This window comes from Crotalus tigris, unplaced genomic scaffold (genome assembly GCF_016545835.1).
Source record: "Crotalus tigris isolate CLP2741 ecotype Arizona unplaced genomic scaffold, ASM1654583v1 scf7180000018862.1388955, whole genome shotgun sequence".
Classification (NCBI taxonomy): Eukaryota; Metazoa; Chordata; class Lepidosauria; order Squamata; family Viperidae; genus Crotalus; species Crotalus tigris.
This window is the reverse complement of record NW_024097242.1, coordinates 1,088,272-1,106,057: the sequence shown is the minus strand read 5'-3', so window position 1 is coordinate 1,106,057 and position 17,786 is coordinate 1,088,272. Positions and strand designations below refer to the sequence as shown.

Sequence of the window (17,786 nt, the reverse complement as noted above, 5' to 3'; positions counted from 1 at the left end):
TTTGACTCTTTCCAGGATCCCCCAGCGGAACAAAATTGAACGTGGAAAACGGAGCTTGCCTTCCAGCGTCCGCGGCGGCCACAATGGCAAACCAGAAGTCTTAGATATTATAAATCTTGTAGCTAACAGAGACGGTTGTATTTTGCAAAAATAGACGTGTACAACCTCCAGATTCTACTCCCAGATATATTGGAAGGCAGACTAAAGGAGGAATGTGTGAAACTGAGGCCTGTTATATATTTTCACATTTTAAAATATAAATTGTCATAATGTACAGATACTTTCTACATCCTATCCTTATTGCTTTTGCTTCATTGTCAAAATTCATTTGTAAACAGTCCATTATTTATTTTGTGATATAAAGTGCAAAATTTCACAATAGTTTTTTTATTTCCTTTTGTTGTTTGTCTCAAACCTGATTCTGTTCTGAAACTAGGGAAAGTTAGCACAAAAGAAAAGCTTCTATTTATCTGTATTAGTATTATAATAATTAGTAATACAATGTGCTAATTTTAGGGTGGTTGCTTTTATATATAGGTGCCAAATCTGATTCCAGTTTTGATGTTTAAATTGGGAAGACCATTGGAGGCCACACTCTGCCGAGACATCTTGTATGCTTTACCTGCTTTGGGAGTTCATAAGGTCAGTATAAAAATATAACTTATGTCTCCTATTATTTATATGAGGTGCAATTAATTTCAGTGCGATGATTATGTTCCCATAGGCTCTTTGTTAGTTGTGGTAATAATGTTGAAAGCTTTAACAATGGGACCCAAATTGCTGTGCCTGAAACTTATACACAGTTCTGGTTGTACAAATTAAAAGTGCTAACTATAATTGTCTTTGATTGTTGGCCTAGGAGGGTTTTTCCTGGTTTATTTCTATGCTGCCATAGTAATCCTTGGAATGTGCAGTTACATGGCTCAAGACAATTATGGGAATATATATTGTGAGTGATTCCTTTTAAGTAATGCCCTCCTAACCATACCCAAGCACTCCGAGTTGGTTGGTGATGTCCATTTTGCTCTCTGAGTTCATGGTGACCTAACCCTAACCCTAAGTAGAATTTTCCTCCAATGGGATTTTCTCATGTATTTTTCCAGGAAACATTGAAAGGGCAGGCTAAAAAAGTCAGTGCCCTCCTAACCATACCCAAGCACTCCGACTTTGTTGGAGGTGCCCATTTTGCTCTCTGAGTTCATGGTGACCTAACCCTAACCCTACGTGGAATTTTTCTCCAGTGGGATTTTCCCATGTATTTTTCCAGGACAAATTGATAGGGTAGAGTAGCAAAGTCATTGCCATCCTAACCATACCCAAGCACTCCGAATTGGTTGGCGATATCCATTTTGCTCTCTTAAGTTTATGGTGACCTAACCTTAACCTTAAGTGGAATTTTCCTCCAATTGGATTTTCCTACCGTATATGCTGGTGTATAAGGCGACTTCTGCGAGCGCTAAAATCAGCGCCAAAGACGGGGGTCGTCTTATACGCCGAGTCGTCTTATACGCCGGAAATACTGGTAGTTTCCGGGGTATAAGACAACGTTCTAGGAATGCGGCTCGGCGATAAAGACGGGGGGGTCGTCTTATACACCAGGTCGCCTTGTTCGCCGGCATATACGGTATATATTTTATCAGGACAAATTGATAGGGCAGGTTAGAAAAGTCAGTGTCCTCCTAACCATGCCCAAGCACTCCGCGTTTGTTGGAGGTGTCCATTTTGCTCTCTGAGTTCATGGTGACCTAACCCTAATTTTAAATGGAATTTTCCTCCAATGGGATTTTCTCATGTATTTTTTAAGGAAAGATAGATTGGGTAGATTAGAAAAGTAACTGCCTTCTAACAATACCCAAACACTCTGAGTCCATTGGCACTTTCCATTTTGCTCTCCGAGTTCATGGTGACCTAACTGTAAACCTAAATGGAATTTTCCTTTAATGGGATTTTCTCATGTATTTTTCCAGGAAATATGGATTGGATAAAATAGAAAAGTAACCGCCCTCCTAACGATACCCAAGCGCTTCAAAACTGTTGGCACTGTCCATTTTGCTGTCCCAGTTCATGGTGACCTAACCCTAAGAGGAATTTTCCTCCAATGGAATTTTCCCATGTATTTTCCTAGGACAAATTGATAGGGTAGACTAGAAAAGTCATTGCCATTCTAACCCCATACCCATTCACTCCAAATTGATTGGTGATGTCCATTTTGCTCTCCGGGTTTATGGTGACCTAAAGGTATATAAAGGTATCAAATATTATTCTAATGGCACGAAAGAAGGTGAAGAAAATGTGCTTTTTACATGGATTTTAAAACAGTTATACACAGGAACCAGTGAAGGGGGGAAGAAAATAGAAATAGGATATTCACCTTTTAATTTATGAAAATACTGACCAGGCTGAGCCCGAAGGAAGGGTCAAACCCATCATCACTTTCAAGTCCCTTCATGCCCACAAGAGATCTAAGCTCACCTTGAATTCCATTGACTTTTATTTACCAGAAATTTGCTTTGACCATTAGTAGAGAGCTAGCATGGAATAAACTTGTATTGATTTGAATAGCCTTGGTTCCTGATTTCTTGTGCCTGACAACAACGCAGCTATTGATTAAATTGGCAGGTTCAACTTAGTTATAATTAAGTATCTTTAATAATAAAAGGCAAAAACCAAATAAATACATCAAATGAATATGTTCAAATAACAACTGTACGCTCATTCGAAATACTAAATATGGACAGAAAAAAAATATTATTTAAATAAGTAATATTTGATATAGTTGATTATAGCTGTCTTGAGAGCCAGTTTGATAAAATAGTAGAGGTATTAAACTAAGACTAGGGAGATAAAAGTTCCAGTCTCTGCATAAGTGATAGAATTAGTCTCTGTCTCTCAGCACAACTTACTTTACAAATGAGGAAAAAATGGAAGAGAGTACATTATATGTGTTGCATTGAGTTCCTTGGAAGAAAGGTTATATATAGCAGTAATAAGTAACATCTTATTTAACAATTCATACTTTCAGTTCACCTCTCTGAGCGATATAATCTAATCCCAGTGTGTATAATGAATATAGTTCACTGAAGTCACATTTCATTCTTAAATTAAGAATGCATCAGTGTATATATTCAGCAGAATAACTTTTTAATGGTTCATTTGCATAAATTTCTAAAAATATTATATGTAAAGTTTCACAGTTTATCCCATATCAAGTATATTAATTTACTTGAACTATAAACATCATGTCTACTCTTATCCTGTAATGAAAGTGCAGATTATAGATTATAAATAAAGCCAATGTGGGATTGTTAGCTATGCCTCACCCTATCCTGTTTACACCCAATTTTTACAACTCTTTTGTAAAAAAGCTTTCTCTTTTGTCTACTTGTAATGCTAAATTGTGCAATCAGTCAAATTAAAAATTACTTTCTCATTGTTGTCTTAAACAAGGAGAGCACATTAGTGCATCTGGAGATGGTACAAAATTAATCTCTCTGGATTTATTTTACATGATAAATGAATATACAAGAAATTGCATTTACAAAAAAATATTTTCTAGGTCTGTGTTGCACAGATTTTACGTGTGCTGCAGGTATTAGGAAACACGCCAAAGCTTCAAGCTGTTACGTTACGTCTGATGACATGTTTATGGGAGAAACAGGTAAAGCTTTGCAAACTGTTAATTTTCAGACACACACACACACACACACACACACACACACACACACACACACACACACATACATATATATATATATATATATATATATATATATATATATATGTCTTTGGTTGTTCGGGTTTTCTCCCGCGTAAAATTGGAAGTGTCTTGGCAACGTTTCGACGAAGTCACATTCGTCATCTTCAGGCTGGTGTTTTTAGCTTCTTGCTTTGAGCAGCAATGTGTGGTTTTAGCTGTTTCTTCCTTTTAACTGCCAGTGGGGGTATGAACTGATTGGGTGGGAGCTTGGCTGTGTTCTGATTGGGTGGAGGTGTGTTCTGAATGGTTAGGGGCTTGGCTGTGCTCTGATTGGCTGGGGGAGTGTTCTGTTTGGTTGTGCTCAGGTTAGTGTGAGTTGCAGAGGGGTTTAAGATTTTGGGGTTAGGGAGTCGTTTGTCAATAAGGGCAGGTTTCCAAATGGCTGGTAGGCGGGAGGTATCATCTCGAGATGATACCTCCCGCCTACCAGCCATTTGGAAACCTGCCCTTATTGACAAACGACTCCCTAACCCCAAAATCTTAAACCCCTCTGCAACTCAGACTAACCTGAGCACAACCAAACAGAACACTCCCCCAGCCAATCAGAGCACAGCCAAGCCCCTAACCATTCAGAACACACCTCCACCCAATCAGAACACAGCCAAGCTCCCATCCAATCAGTTCATACCCTCACTGGCAGTTAAAAGGAAGAAACAGCTAAACCACACATTGCTGCTCAAAGCAAGAAGCTAAAAACACCAGCCTGAAGATGACGAATGTGACTTCGTCGAAACGTTGCCAAGACACTTCCAATTTTACGCGGGAGAAAACCCGAACAACCAAAGACCTATATACAAATACCCGCGAAAACCTCAGAAAAATATATATATATATATTATATATATATATATATATATATATATATATATATATATATATATATGTCTTTGGTTATTCGGGTTTTCTCCTGCGTAAAATTGGAAGTGTCTTGGCGACGTTTCGACAAAGTCCCATTCGTCATCTTCAGTCTGGTGTTTTCAGCTTCGTGATATATGTGTGTGTGTGTGTGTGTGTGTTTTCTGAGGTTTTTGCGGGTGTTTGTATGTAGGTCTTTGGTTATTCGGGTTTTCTCCCACGTAAAATTGGAAGTGTCTTCCAATTTTACGTGGGAGAAAACTCGAATAACCAAAGACCTACACATATATATCTTTTTATTTAAGTAATTGATATACATGTTGGGAGTTTTGGATGGCTACATATAACTGGAGGTTATCCATCCATTATATAAACTCTTACCTGAAAATTAGTCAAAATATTGTGTACAGTAATTTTTTCAGGTATGCACCCTCTTTTTTTACATCCATTTTAATCCAAATTGGAGGGTTGGAAAAAATGATGTAAAGGGGCTTAAGATCCTCTCTTTCAGTGGGTAGCTTCAAAAAAACTGAACAGAACGTATTGTGGGGTAAAATAAGATTTGGTGCTGGGAAGAAGCTGGCAAAAGAAAGATTTTTACAAAATGCCTTGGATCTGTCTGGACACCATAGTGAAAACAATTCCAGAAGCATTTTCTCTTTTGATGAGAAAAACAGTGGCCATACAGGTAGTCCTCGACTTACAACCATCATTTAGTAACCATTCAAAGTTATAACAGCATTGAAAAAGGTGACTTATAATTATTTTTCACACTTACAACCGTTGCAGCAACTGGTACATATTTTTGACAGTGGCACTGTCCCAATGTCATGTGATTACCATTTATAACCTTCCCAGTGCTTTCTGACAATTAAAGTCAATGAGGGAAGCCAGGTTTGCTTAACGATTGCACAATTCACTGAATGATTGTTATAAGAAAGGTTGTAAAATGGGGCAAAATTTGCTTAACTTGCTTAACAACAGAAATTTTGGGCTCAATTGTGGTCGTAAGTCAAGGGCTACCTGTATGTTAAAATTCTGTCTACTCTCCATTTTAAATGCCGTGTCTTGGTCATGTGGCTCAGAGCAGAGCAGGTGTGCAGTAGTTTGCTTGCTCAATACTTCACAGCGCCTCTTTGTACAAATACAACCGTACATACAAATACATGCAGACACATGGGATGAGAGCAGAAGTACACACACACACACACACACACACATGTTCTCACTCTGTTAAATGGAAGAAAAATCAGAGGCCTCCTATAGTAGCTGCTGATAAAAAAAAGTTGGAAAATTTTCAGAAGCCTTACTTTATGTCCTTTCCCTGTGTTTTTAAAAATTGTCCCAAATTTTGTCAAATACCCCGAGATCATTGCATGAAATCTGAGAGCTATAGTATGATTATCAAAATATCATATGGCTTGGGGATCTCTCTTTCTTTCCCCTCCCCCCCCTCTCTCTCTGACACACACACAGAGAGACTGAGTTGGTATGTACAGTTATTATTTGCAAACAGACATAAAATTGTATCAAAGTATGCATTGTAGGAGGGGACATGAATTTGTAAAACTCTTGATGTTTGAAAAATAGATTAATTTAATAACAGTAGGGCAATAAATTGTCACTTTCTCATCTTCTGTTTCCCTTTTTCCTATCAAAATATATTTAGGATCGAGTTTATCCAGAACTGCAGAGATTCATGGCAATGTCTGATATGGCTTCATTATCTGTTAGTAAAGATACTCAGTGGGAGAAGGTGATTGCCAAAGCGGCTTCTATCAGAGATATATGCAAGCAAAGGTAAATGTTAGGTTTCATACATAACAGTCAAACTAAAGGTTCTTGCAGCAATGTCAGAGACAGATGATAACACTGAAACTGGGAAAGATAAAAATAAAACTTGGGGAAGCAAGGACACAGTATCATAACACATACACTGTTAAATTTGCTTATGTTCTTCTTGGCTTGATGATATGTATTGCTTGTTACTATTAGAGTGTTAACTTTGGGGGGGGGGCAAAGGTTCAAGGCAAAAGAGTTTTGAGCAATATGGTCAAAGCTTATGGTGTTGTTCTATTTATACCATAATTTTCATTCTGTCCTCCCAACTTTTTTTTCCTTTTTTTCTTTAAATTGATATATGCTTATCAATTATGCTGATTGTAGTGCTATTGTGTGTACTTGTATTTTTCTTTTGTGGAAAAGAAAAAAAAATCAAATAATGTACTCTTATACTGATAATAATCTTAGTAAGGAGTATGACCTTAGAAAGGAAACCATAACAGTCTAAGAGCTAGGTGGTATAAAACCTTGAATTGGCTAGACTTAGTATTATCATTTTGTGTCCTTGCTTCCCCAAACTTAGTTTACTTCCCCAAAGTTTGGTTTGACCGCTGTGTATTTTAAAGGAATGCAGTATCATAAATCCAGTCCCTTTCCCCCATCTGCTTTGTCACATGACTCCTTCAATTCATATTCTACTGTCCTAGGCCTAATTTTTTTCAATTGATGCAAGATGTTTCAAGATACAGTATTTGTCTGAAAAATTGGTTAAGATCTAGCTAGATCCTTAATGAATCTGTCATGTCTGAGAATGAAGTCAATGTATTTCATGCCTTTTCCACAAGTTGTGATGTTACTATTACTGAACTTAATACCGTAATGGTTTCAGGAGTCAAGCTTATGTGAAACCACGGACAAGTGGTTAGCTTCACATATTATACTAATGTTCATTTTTAAAAAATTAAATACTCTAAAGAAACTACATCAGTACACAAGAAAATATGCAAAAGAATAAAGTAATATAATAAAGATGAATAAACCAAGAATTTTAAAATGTCATGGAAGATTATAGCTTTCCTGGCTCCAAACATTTTTTATGTTTTCTCTTATGGTAGAGATGGTGAATTATGCCCTTCCAGCTGTACTTGAATTTCAGGTTCCATCTGCCCCATCCATAAGAGCCAGTGCTCAGAATGATAGATTAATAATATGTGGATGGCCACAGATTCCTTTCCAGAGACAGAGTATGTATGTATATGTGCATTTATATCCTGCCTTTATTATTTTTACAAATAACTCAAGGTAGTGAACATATCCAACACATATTCCTTCTCCTATTTTCTCCACAATAACAACCTTGTGAAGTGAGATGGGCTGAGAGAGAATGACTGGCCCAAGATCACCCAGCTGGCTTTCATGGCCAAGGCGGGATTTGAACTCATGGTCTCCTGCTTTCTAGCCTGGTGCCTTAAACTGGTACAAAAGTTGTGGATCTTGAGATAACCATGCAATTATGTTCATTTTTTTATAATTACATGAAAACTTTTGTATTTTGTTAGGCCTTACCAACATGGGGCAGATATGCTGGCTGCAATTTCTCAGGTACTGAATGAATGCACAAAAGCCGACCAAGCCACGCCTGCTGCCTTAGTCTTACAAGGACTTCATGCACTTTGTCAAGCTGAGGTACAGTTTATTTTTCTCTTTTATGTATTGCATGTTTTGTTCATCATTCCTTCTAGTAGTTGTTCTTGGAAAAAAATCCCATATTTCATTCGTGTTAAATAAGATTCTATTTTCCTCATTCACTAATCTTCTAGTAACTGAAAGTTACTAGAGAGTTGTAGTAAAATTATATTTCAGTCATTAATTGTCTGGCTCTGAAAAGTGTGGTTCTTAATGTATAAATTGAAATTGTGCCTTGAATTTATTTTGATTCTGGTTTTATATTGATGTCTGAGGACCTATTTTCTCCCATGCTATTAGGGGTAGAATTTGTAGTACCTGTGATATTAATTACAGTATTTAGGTTTCCTCAATTATTTTGTTAGCTAGTAATATTAAATTGGTTTTGCAGAACAGCAGCAAATGGTAGTTTTGTCTAAAGGTGGGAGAGAAGAGAATATAAGCGAAAGAGGAAAATATTCCTTAGGATTGTGTTACCGTTGGTTATACGGCAGTGAAGATGTTTGGATGTAAGCTGCTATAGCATCTGGGATCCTGTGGCATCTCATACTGTGGATGGTATAGTTAGAAACAAATACAGGGGAGTTTGGAATAATGAAATAGCATGATGCTAGGGGCTGTTCCTGCTCTTGATCATTATAGCTCTATAGCTAGAGTTCTATGGCTAGAACTCACAAATGGAGAATGTATAAAAGTAATACAAAGACTGTGGAGCAGGCACTGAATAGTTCACATCCATTGCAGTAGTAGAAGTCATTTATTTTCATTGTACTTCCTAAATTATTGAATCAATTTAGGAATAGCAAGTTCAAAGCACCACGCAGCTCCTCCCACTTCATATGTAGGCATACCTCTATTTTTTTATGACATCTTGTGAGTTTTTGCAGATGGCTTAGAATTAGAATCATCAGTGAAACATTAAGGTACAATAATAAGCTATAAAAGAAGAAAATGGAATGTTAAAGTTTCCAGTAGCAGATAGTATAGTTAACTAACTAATCCTCTAAAATCGCACAATTTTTGACAGTTGAAATGTAAGAACTTAAATGAGTTTTATGAAAGCTTTAAAATATGGAATGGAAATATAGTATGGAAAATAACAAAACTGTTAGAAAAACTACAAAGCAGAAGACAGTTTAACTGCCTCAGGATAGCTTTCTGTAGCAAACGTGTATCATAATCAGAAAACCCTTTTTCTTTTGAAACCACCTACTAGTCTTTGTAGTAGAAGTACCAGGAGAACAGCTTGTAAATACAATTTTACATGAGGTACCTCTGATATAAGAGAGATAGAACTCAATTTTTGGGAAGGAATTTAATGGAGAAACACAAGTGCTCGAGGAGACATTTTTGCAGTTGATGCTGAACTGTGACAAACAACTTTTGGTCATTAAAATACTACCGTGCTGCTGGTGAGGATGGCCCTCAGGTGATGGGAGTGGGATATATGTTTCTTCTGGACTTAGCTTAGAAATGGGTGATATGATGACTCAGTGGTTAAGAGGCTGGACTTGTTGGCTGGAAAGCCAGCAGCCCAGGTTCGAGACCCAAGTGCCACGCAATGGGGTGAGTTCCAGTCCTTGTCCCAGCTTCTGCCAACCTGGCAATTCAAAAGCATATAAATCCGAGTAGATAAATAGGTACCACTTGCGTGGGAAGGTGTCAGTGCTTTGTGCTGGCTACATGACTGTGGAAATGTATTCGGATAGCACTGGCACAATGGCCGTGAAATGGAGATGAGCACTGCTCCCTAAAGTCGGCAATGACTAGGGGGGTAAAATCCGCAGGGACTCCTTTTTTTACCTTTAAGTGGAAATAACAGGAACATTGGCGGAAAGAGACCAAAAAGAGAAGTTCTTTTTCTTTTTAGGGAAACTAAAAACTAAAGCTGACTTATCTGGGGTCAGAAACCTAATTAGTACTTCTATAGGAGATAATTAGAAAATGACAGGGCTGTAAGATATTTTAGGAAGTTGAAAAATGAAGAATGGCAAATTGAAGAATGGCAAACTACTTATGTACTATTTCCAAGAAAGCTGCATGGATGTGTCCCCGTAGTCACGCAAAATCACACTCATTTTGAGGGAAAGCATCTATTGAGGGAAAGCTGATGCATTGAATAAATATCTTGGAATTCAAGAAAGCATATTTTATTAAACCCAGAGCAATGATAAACAGGATTCACTGCCTGGAGAAGCTAATTGGAAACGGAACTCAGAATTTTAAAAAGAAATACTAAAAACACAATTGCAAATAATTTTATTGGGAAAAATATGACTAACAATAGAAACTAATGTGAAAGCCTAAAACCCACCCAAGTCACGTGTTGAGATGTTTCACGTTACAAATTGAATAACTGAATGAATGAATAAATAAATAAGTCTTTTAGTGAAAGCAAAGAGACAGATATAGGAGATATGTGTTGTACTTTGGATTAAGAGGCAAAAAAATGATTTGACGCATGTGCGGGCTTCAGTTTGTCTGAACTTCAGTCTCTTATCCTTAATAATCATTAGAGAATAGATGATGTACTAGATAATTGTAGAAAGCAAAATGCTCATATCTTCAAAAGGGATCTAAGGCATGGGTGTCAAACTCATCACGCCACGTGATGTGTTGTGACGTATCGTGACTTTTTTCACATTGCTGAAGCTGGGGTGGGCGTGGTCTCCGCATGATGCAACCGGCCTATGGGCCGGCAGTTTGGCACCACTTATCTAGGGAATTACAAATCAGGAAGTCTGGCATTGATAGCTGGGAAGATTCCAGAGTTATCAATCTTGAATACCATGTAGTATTTAGCAGAAGTTAGCATGCTTTTATCAAGACTTACTTGGTCTTGCCAGACAATAATATCATATCATTATTTCTTTTGGGCAACTTCTTTAGTAGGTTATGACAATACTGTGGATTTAATATACCTTAATATCAATGCAGCTTTTTTACAAAACACCTCATGGTGATTTTGTTAGCAAATAAGTTAAATGTGAGTCAGATGGCATGACAATAGAATATATACATAGCTAAAAATAACAAAATGAGGTTTAACAGATATACTTAAGAAAAAGAAATCAAATGCACGGATACAGGATGGGGAACATGCCGTACATATTGCTGCCTTCGAAGAGCATCTGGAAGCTTCAGCTGGTACAAAATTCAGTGGTGGAGGCAGTTACATGCGCACCTAGATCAGTTCACATTACACCTCTGCTCTGTGAGTGACATTAAAGTTTAGAGAAAGGTAGTGAAAAATGATCAAGGAACTAGAAATGGAATCCTATGAAAAAAAATTAAACCCACTGGGCATGAGTCTTGAGTACATTTCTAATTCTTGAAAGGATATCATAGAAAAGATCAAGACTGTTCTCTATTATCTCAAAATAGCTGATGAAAGAATAATAGTTTGAAATTTGAGAACGAAAATTCCAACTGAATGGAGGAAAATAATGGTAAAGGCCAATTACCCAGAAAGGTGGTGAGCCTCCCATCAGTGACTATGTTCCCACTAAAAAGCTTCTGTTAGAGTTGTTTCCCCCCCCCCCCAGTTCTGTGGTTCTGTGATTCTACCATTTTAAGAATGTCTTTAAAGAAGAACACCATAACAATCAGTACTGGAAGTCAATCTTGAATCTGAATCTCACAGAATAACCTGCAACTTTTAAATGCTTTTTTAACTGCAATGATTGTCCTGTACTAAAATACAATAACTTATATGAAATGCAAAACACTGTTCATGAATCATTCATATTACTCCTGAGTATTGAAGACAGCTACTTTCGGGGGGCATTCAAATAATATATTTGTTAATGATTCTTGCAGTATTCTTTGCTTTCCATGTCATACCTGGAAAACATACAAAGTAGTCCTTGCCAGACCAAATTTGTTAAGTCTTTGCAAATCCATTTTTTTTTTTGCCAGCATAATTCTGGCATATTTTCTATGCGCCTTATGTCCTGGTCTATAATAGATTTCATGTGGGAGCTATTATCATGGAGGCCAAGATTCAGAAATGAAAAAGCTAAGTTGGTGTGGTGAGTCTGTGTTTATAATCTTTTCTTCCCTGGAAGCAATTTTGTGTGGTTTATTCCTTGATCTTACATTTATCAGGCTTTGACCAGAGAGAAGACATAGAATAAGGTAAAAATGAAGGGAGACCTGACAGAACAGAATAATAAAATGGAAACTATATGATGACAAATTAAATGAATTTAACAAGACAAAAATTGTTTCTTGGCCATTCTTAAAATAACTTTGCGATTAATACCTGAAGAAATATATTTTCCAGAAGCTGAGTTTCTTTGGGTTGAAAAATCTTTTTCTTGGAGACTAAGGAATACTCTTATGAGGTTTATTCCATATGCTTCCTGTTAAACAAAGGTAAACATAGTGAAACACAGAAGTGTCATTTTAAAAAAGGCAAAGGGGCAACTTTATCTTCATATTATTCAGGAGCACCAATGATTCTGAATATTTTGAGAAAGAGTATACATTATCACAACAAAAGCTGATACAGACAACTTAGTAATGTTGTTATAATTCACTTTTTAAAATGTTGTTGTTGTGTTGTTAATTGCGAAGTCGTGTCCGACCCATCGCGACCCCATGGACAACGTTCCTCCAGGTCTTCCTGTCCTCTACCATCTTCTGGAGTCCATTCAAATTCACACCTACTGCTTCAGTGACTCCATCCAGCCATCTCATTCTCTGTCGTCCCCTTCTTCTATTGCCCTCAATCTTTCCCAGCATTAGGCCCTTCTCCAGTGAGTCCTTCCTTCTCATTAGGTGGCCAAAGTACTTGAGTTTCAACTTCAGGATCTGGCCTTCTAAAGAGCAGTCGGGGTTGATCTCTTCTAGGACTGACCGGTTTGAACGCCTTGCAGTCCAAGGGACTCGCAGGAGTCTTCTCCAGCACCATAGTTCAAAGGCCTCAATTCTTTTGCGCTCAGCCTTTCTTATGGTCCACTTTCACAGCCATACATTGCAACTGGGAAAACCATGGCCTGGACTATACGCACTTTTGTTGGCAGGGTGATGTCTCTGCTTTTTAGTATGCTGTCTAGATTTGCCATAGCTTTCCTCCCCAGGAGCAAGCGTCTTTTAATTTCTTGGCTGCAGTCCCCATCTGAGGTGATCTTTTTAAAATATCAGGTATCAAATAGTCTTGAATTTGAGTAGGAAAGAGAATTATAGGAATTAAAACTTTTAAAATGATTTTAAGAACTCAGGCTCTTGGTACCAATTGACATAACCTTATATGATCCTTCAAAATGCCTCTTACATCTGTTGGATAATAAACCAACTTCCTACACTTGTTATTAGTGGTATCCTTTTATGGGTAGCATGGCTGCCTTCTAAGTAATAAATGACTAATTATCAATTTGTTATTAGCTGTTCCTTAAAATCTAGTACAGGTTGTCCTTGATTTACAACCACTCATTTAGTGCCCCTTCAAAGCTACAACGGCAATGAAAAAAGTGATTTATGACTAGTTTTCACACTTACAACCATTGCACCATCCCCTTGGTCATATCAAAATTCAAGCGTTTGGCAATTGGAGTGTATTTTTGACAGTTGCATTGCTTGGGGTCATCTGATCATCATTTGTAACCTTCCCAGCCGAGTCCCAACAAGCAAAGTCAAGGGGGGGGGGGAGTCAGATTTGCTCTGAGGAAAGAAAGTCCTTGTGGTCCAACAAGCAAGGCTAAAAATCTGAGTTGGTAAACTGTCAGTCAAGGGACAGATTCAAGGGAGAAACAAGGGACAAGGGGAGATGAAATCCAAGGTCCAAACACATCAAGCAGGTTCATAGGCAGGAACTGAATTTTAGATAAGTCCTCGGCACTTTCTAATGTAAGTGAGCACAATAAGTAAGCCATGCTGAGATTTCATTTGGTGCACAGCTGTACAGCAGTCGTATGTGTGCTCCTTGACTTAAAGCCGGTTGCTTAGTAACAGTCCAAAGTTATGACAGACCTATCTTGGGACTTGTTACAACCCACAATCCAAGTTCCAACAAACCCCTCCCCCCAGTGCCATTACCAAACCTCGATTACTCAGCAACATTGGCCGCTTTCACTCTTGTCACAGGATCACATGACAGTATTTTATGACAGTTTTGCTGAACACTGGCACTTCTGGTTTTTGGCTAAACTGTGCCCATGACAAATCATTGGTTTGCTTAAAAACTGTCACATGTCCAGCTTGTTTTACAACCATCACGACTTGGGCAGGCTCCATTACAGTTGTTATTCGAGGACTAGCTGTATATGATCATGCCAAGCCTCAGGGGAAAAATTACCCCAGTCACGCATTAGTATTTGTACATTGTGGCAAACTGGTAGATCATCACAACACTTAAATACCAAGGGTCAAGAAAATATTGTACAAGGGAACTTGGTTTGTTTTACAGGGCTTATAGGTTGTTTTCATCAGAACGTACACTGAGCAAAGTGCAATTCCCCCCTCCTTCAGTTGGAGTAAAAACAGAAGACAATATCCACAGTATAATTAATCAAAACACATTAACAATTTCTAGTTGCTCAAGGGAATTTTTTTTACTACACCGAACCATTATTTTTCAAGACCTGTTGATTCCAGTCTGGATTGTCTCTTCTTCCTTCCTCCCTGGCTCTCTTTCTTCTTCCTCCTCCTCCTCCTCCTCTTCCCTCTCCTTGCCATTTATACAATTATGAATGCCACTTTTAGGAATAATGGCATCACATCTAATTTGATTCTCAAAGTATTCACAGTTTTGGTTGAGGTTTGTCAGGTCCTCATTTTTCCTCCCCACTTTCTGCAAAGTGATACAGAATAATGCTCACATAGAAGAGGGTTAGTATAGTATAAAATACATTTCAGATCTTCATGCAAGTTAGAATAACTTCCGAATGTACTGCGCTCATATAAGCCCACTGTATTTTTTTATGGTCTAACAGAAAGGTGTATTGAATTTTATTTTCCTATATGCAAAAATGGCTTCACTAACAATGTATTCTTCTGTTCGTGACCATTCTCAGCTTTGGCAAGGATAATTAAAGCATTTTCTGGTTGAAAGTGTATATCAAACCAGGGTGTTCTGTTGCATAGAAGCATAAAAAAAGACACTGTCAATAGTCCTGAAATCTGTGACATTAAATCCTTGTTAGGTCTTAGAGATGGAAATGACCCATTCATGCTAAAACAACAATAAAGGAAGGAACAATAAGCACAAAGTTTAAAACAAACTTACAAAGGCTGTTTGCACCCTCAGCCTTTGAACGCTGCCTGGCGTTACAAAGATGCTTTCTGATCGGCTATTGCTCCGTTGTGTCAGAACTAATAGGTGCCCCCATATTGAAGCACAAAACTGCTTTCATCTTCTGCGACTCCTAGAGGGTGTTGTGCTCTCAAATAACAGCAATGTACAATTGAGCAATAACTATCCAGACACTGGGCATTTCCTGGGGATTCATGACCGAGAGAAAGAGTTCACTGCAAGCCGTTTATCACAAGACAGAACTGGCTGCTCCCCCAGGAAATGCACCGTACTTGATGATTGTTACTGGACAATGATGATTGTTACTGGAGTGCTGTTATTACTTTTGCATTTGTTTACATTTTTTTTTAAAAAAAAATACTTTGGGAGAAAAAAAAGGATAATTTTGGTTTCTGTGTAACATGAGAACATTGACAATAGCCGATTCTCAGTTTTGCTGCTATGTTTCATTATTCCGGAAAACGTGTTTTCGCAGAAAGACCCAGTAAAACATTTGAATTTGAAGTCAAGTGTGTTAAAATAAATTTTATTATAGAAGTTTTTCAATATAGATAAAAGCTTCCCTAAAGCTAGCCAGAGTGTATATGATTATATGCTTTAAATTAAGCGTGAATTTTTATATTATGTTTCAAAGATATCTTAATTGCGTGGTGCTGAGATACTGCATTTCTGATTGGCTTCAACTCAGAATGTTGTGTTTAACTTTATGAGATGGCAGTGTACGTACACATATAATGTTGCTGTATTAAAAATGACATAATGTTTTCTTTGAGGCAATAATTACTGTACTGGTGCTATTGAAGAGAGGAATTATAAAAAAGTTTCTTTTTGTATACATTTACTATAAAAACCAAATAAGGGACACCCATGTTATAAAGCCCTAGACACAAAAACGTGCTTTTAAGAGTGCTGATAAAATGGTCGAATATGGCACAGTTTTCTATAATTTTTGTTAGCCCTTCACTTTGTAAGTCTATTAGACTATAACTCATGTAATTTCTAGTCAGTAGATCACTTCCTAGAGTAGTTGGGAATTTTCTGAAGTATACTTCAACACATTCAGAAGGCATGGAAAAAGTTTGTATTGGGTAGATCAATACTATCAATTAAATAACATTGCTTGAAGAGCAATTACACTGGATGAACAGCAATTAAAAGAAGATTTAATCTACTCATTATCTACTTAAAATGCTAAGAAAATTGTATGGTATTGTTCAAAAATAAAATAGCATGTAATTCGATATGTCTTGGTAATAAAAGAAGACCTGGCTTTTTGCTCTCATTTTTAGGTTGTAATACTTACTACCTGATTTTGATCCTTTAGTGCGTCTCTGTTTCTGTCGCTGGTTTATGATAGCATGCTTTATTTATTTGATTTGGTTTTACCACAGTTTCCTGCTTTTATAGATTACATTTTTCTACAAGCTCCTTAGGATAGTGAGTATAAATAAATATGTATATATAAATAAATGTGCTGCCTAAATCACCAGTGGATGAGGGCTGTAGTTCAATAATACCTGGAGGGCTACTAATTATCATCCTTCCTCCAAATCATCAGTTTCAAGATGTGCAGATCCTGCCTTGTTACCAGTTTATTCTTTTTCCACCATTAAATGTTACCAACCCAGATTAACCTTCCCTTTACAATTCAGGGTAAGATTAGCAGTTCTTTTTCTGTGAAGCTTTTTTCTTTACCATTGTGAGTAGTCCTTGACTTATGATCAATCATTAAACAACCTTTCAAACACTTATTAAAAAAATACTTACAACCTGTCCTCAAAGTTATGACTGCCTCTTTTGCAGAGGGCACATGATCCCATCTTGGGCACTTGGCAACAGGCTCACATTTTCAACTGGTTGCAACATCCCATGATCAGAGGACCGCGATTTGCGATGCTTTCTGTCGGTTTCCAGAAAAAAAGATCCAGTTTAGAAGAAGGGATTCACTTAACAAGCATCTGATTCAGTTTATGACTGCAAGTGACTCACTTTATGACCTTAATAAAAATGGTTGTAAAATTGAATTTATCACATGGTGCCTTATGATCGCAATGATTTACAACCAATGTCATATGCCAAGGTCTACCTGTAATATTCTTTGTATAAAATAAAAATGTCTAGGAGAGACTCCACAGCTCTAAATTCAACTTTATGTTATAGCTCAAAGTCATCAGTATAAGATAATAAAGCATTTATACCTAACACATTTTATCTTTACAGCATGCAGAATTTAAGTTATATGTTTTCTTTCCTATGGAAATCAGATAAATGGGTATACTTTTCAGAATATATCCTATAACTTGAATGAGGATATACTATGCTTTTGACAACCTGATTATTAGTATCTCAGCTAATCTGAGATTCTTTCTTTTCTTTTCTTTCTTTTTTCATTGATTTACTGTATTGCCACAAAATTCCAAGGGCATTTGGAAAAGATCAGTAGCTTTGAAG

At 37.2% G+C, this 17,786-nt stretch overlaps 1 protein-coding gene across 4 annotated transcripts in view; it reads left to right on the top strand.

The window, feature by feature from the left end:
* Nucleotides 1–17,786, top strand: part of FOCAD (focadhesin) — a 150,702-nt gene that overhangs the window by 57,555 nt on the left and 75,361 nt on the right. For all 4 annotated transcript variants that reach the window (XM_039357061.1, XM_039357059.1, XM_039357060.1 and 1 more), the window contains 4 exons: nt 538–642; nt 3,557–3,658; nt 6,282–6,412; nt 7,954–8,080. In XM_039357061.1, coding sequence (XP_039212995.1) covers nt 538–642; nt 3,557–3,658; nt 6,282–6,412; nt 7,954–8,080 — 465 coding nt within the window. The remainder of the gene's footprint in view (nt 1–537; nt 643–3,556; nt 3,659–6,281; nt 6,413–7,953; nt 8,081–17,786) is intronic.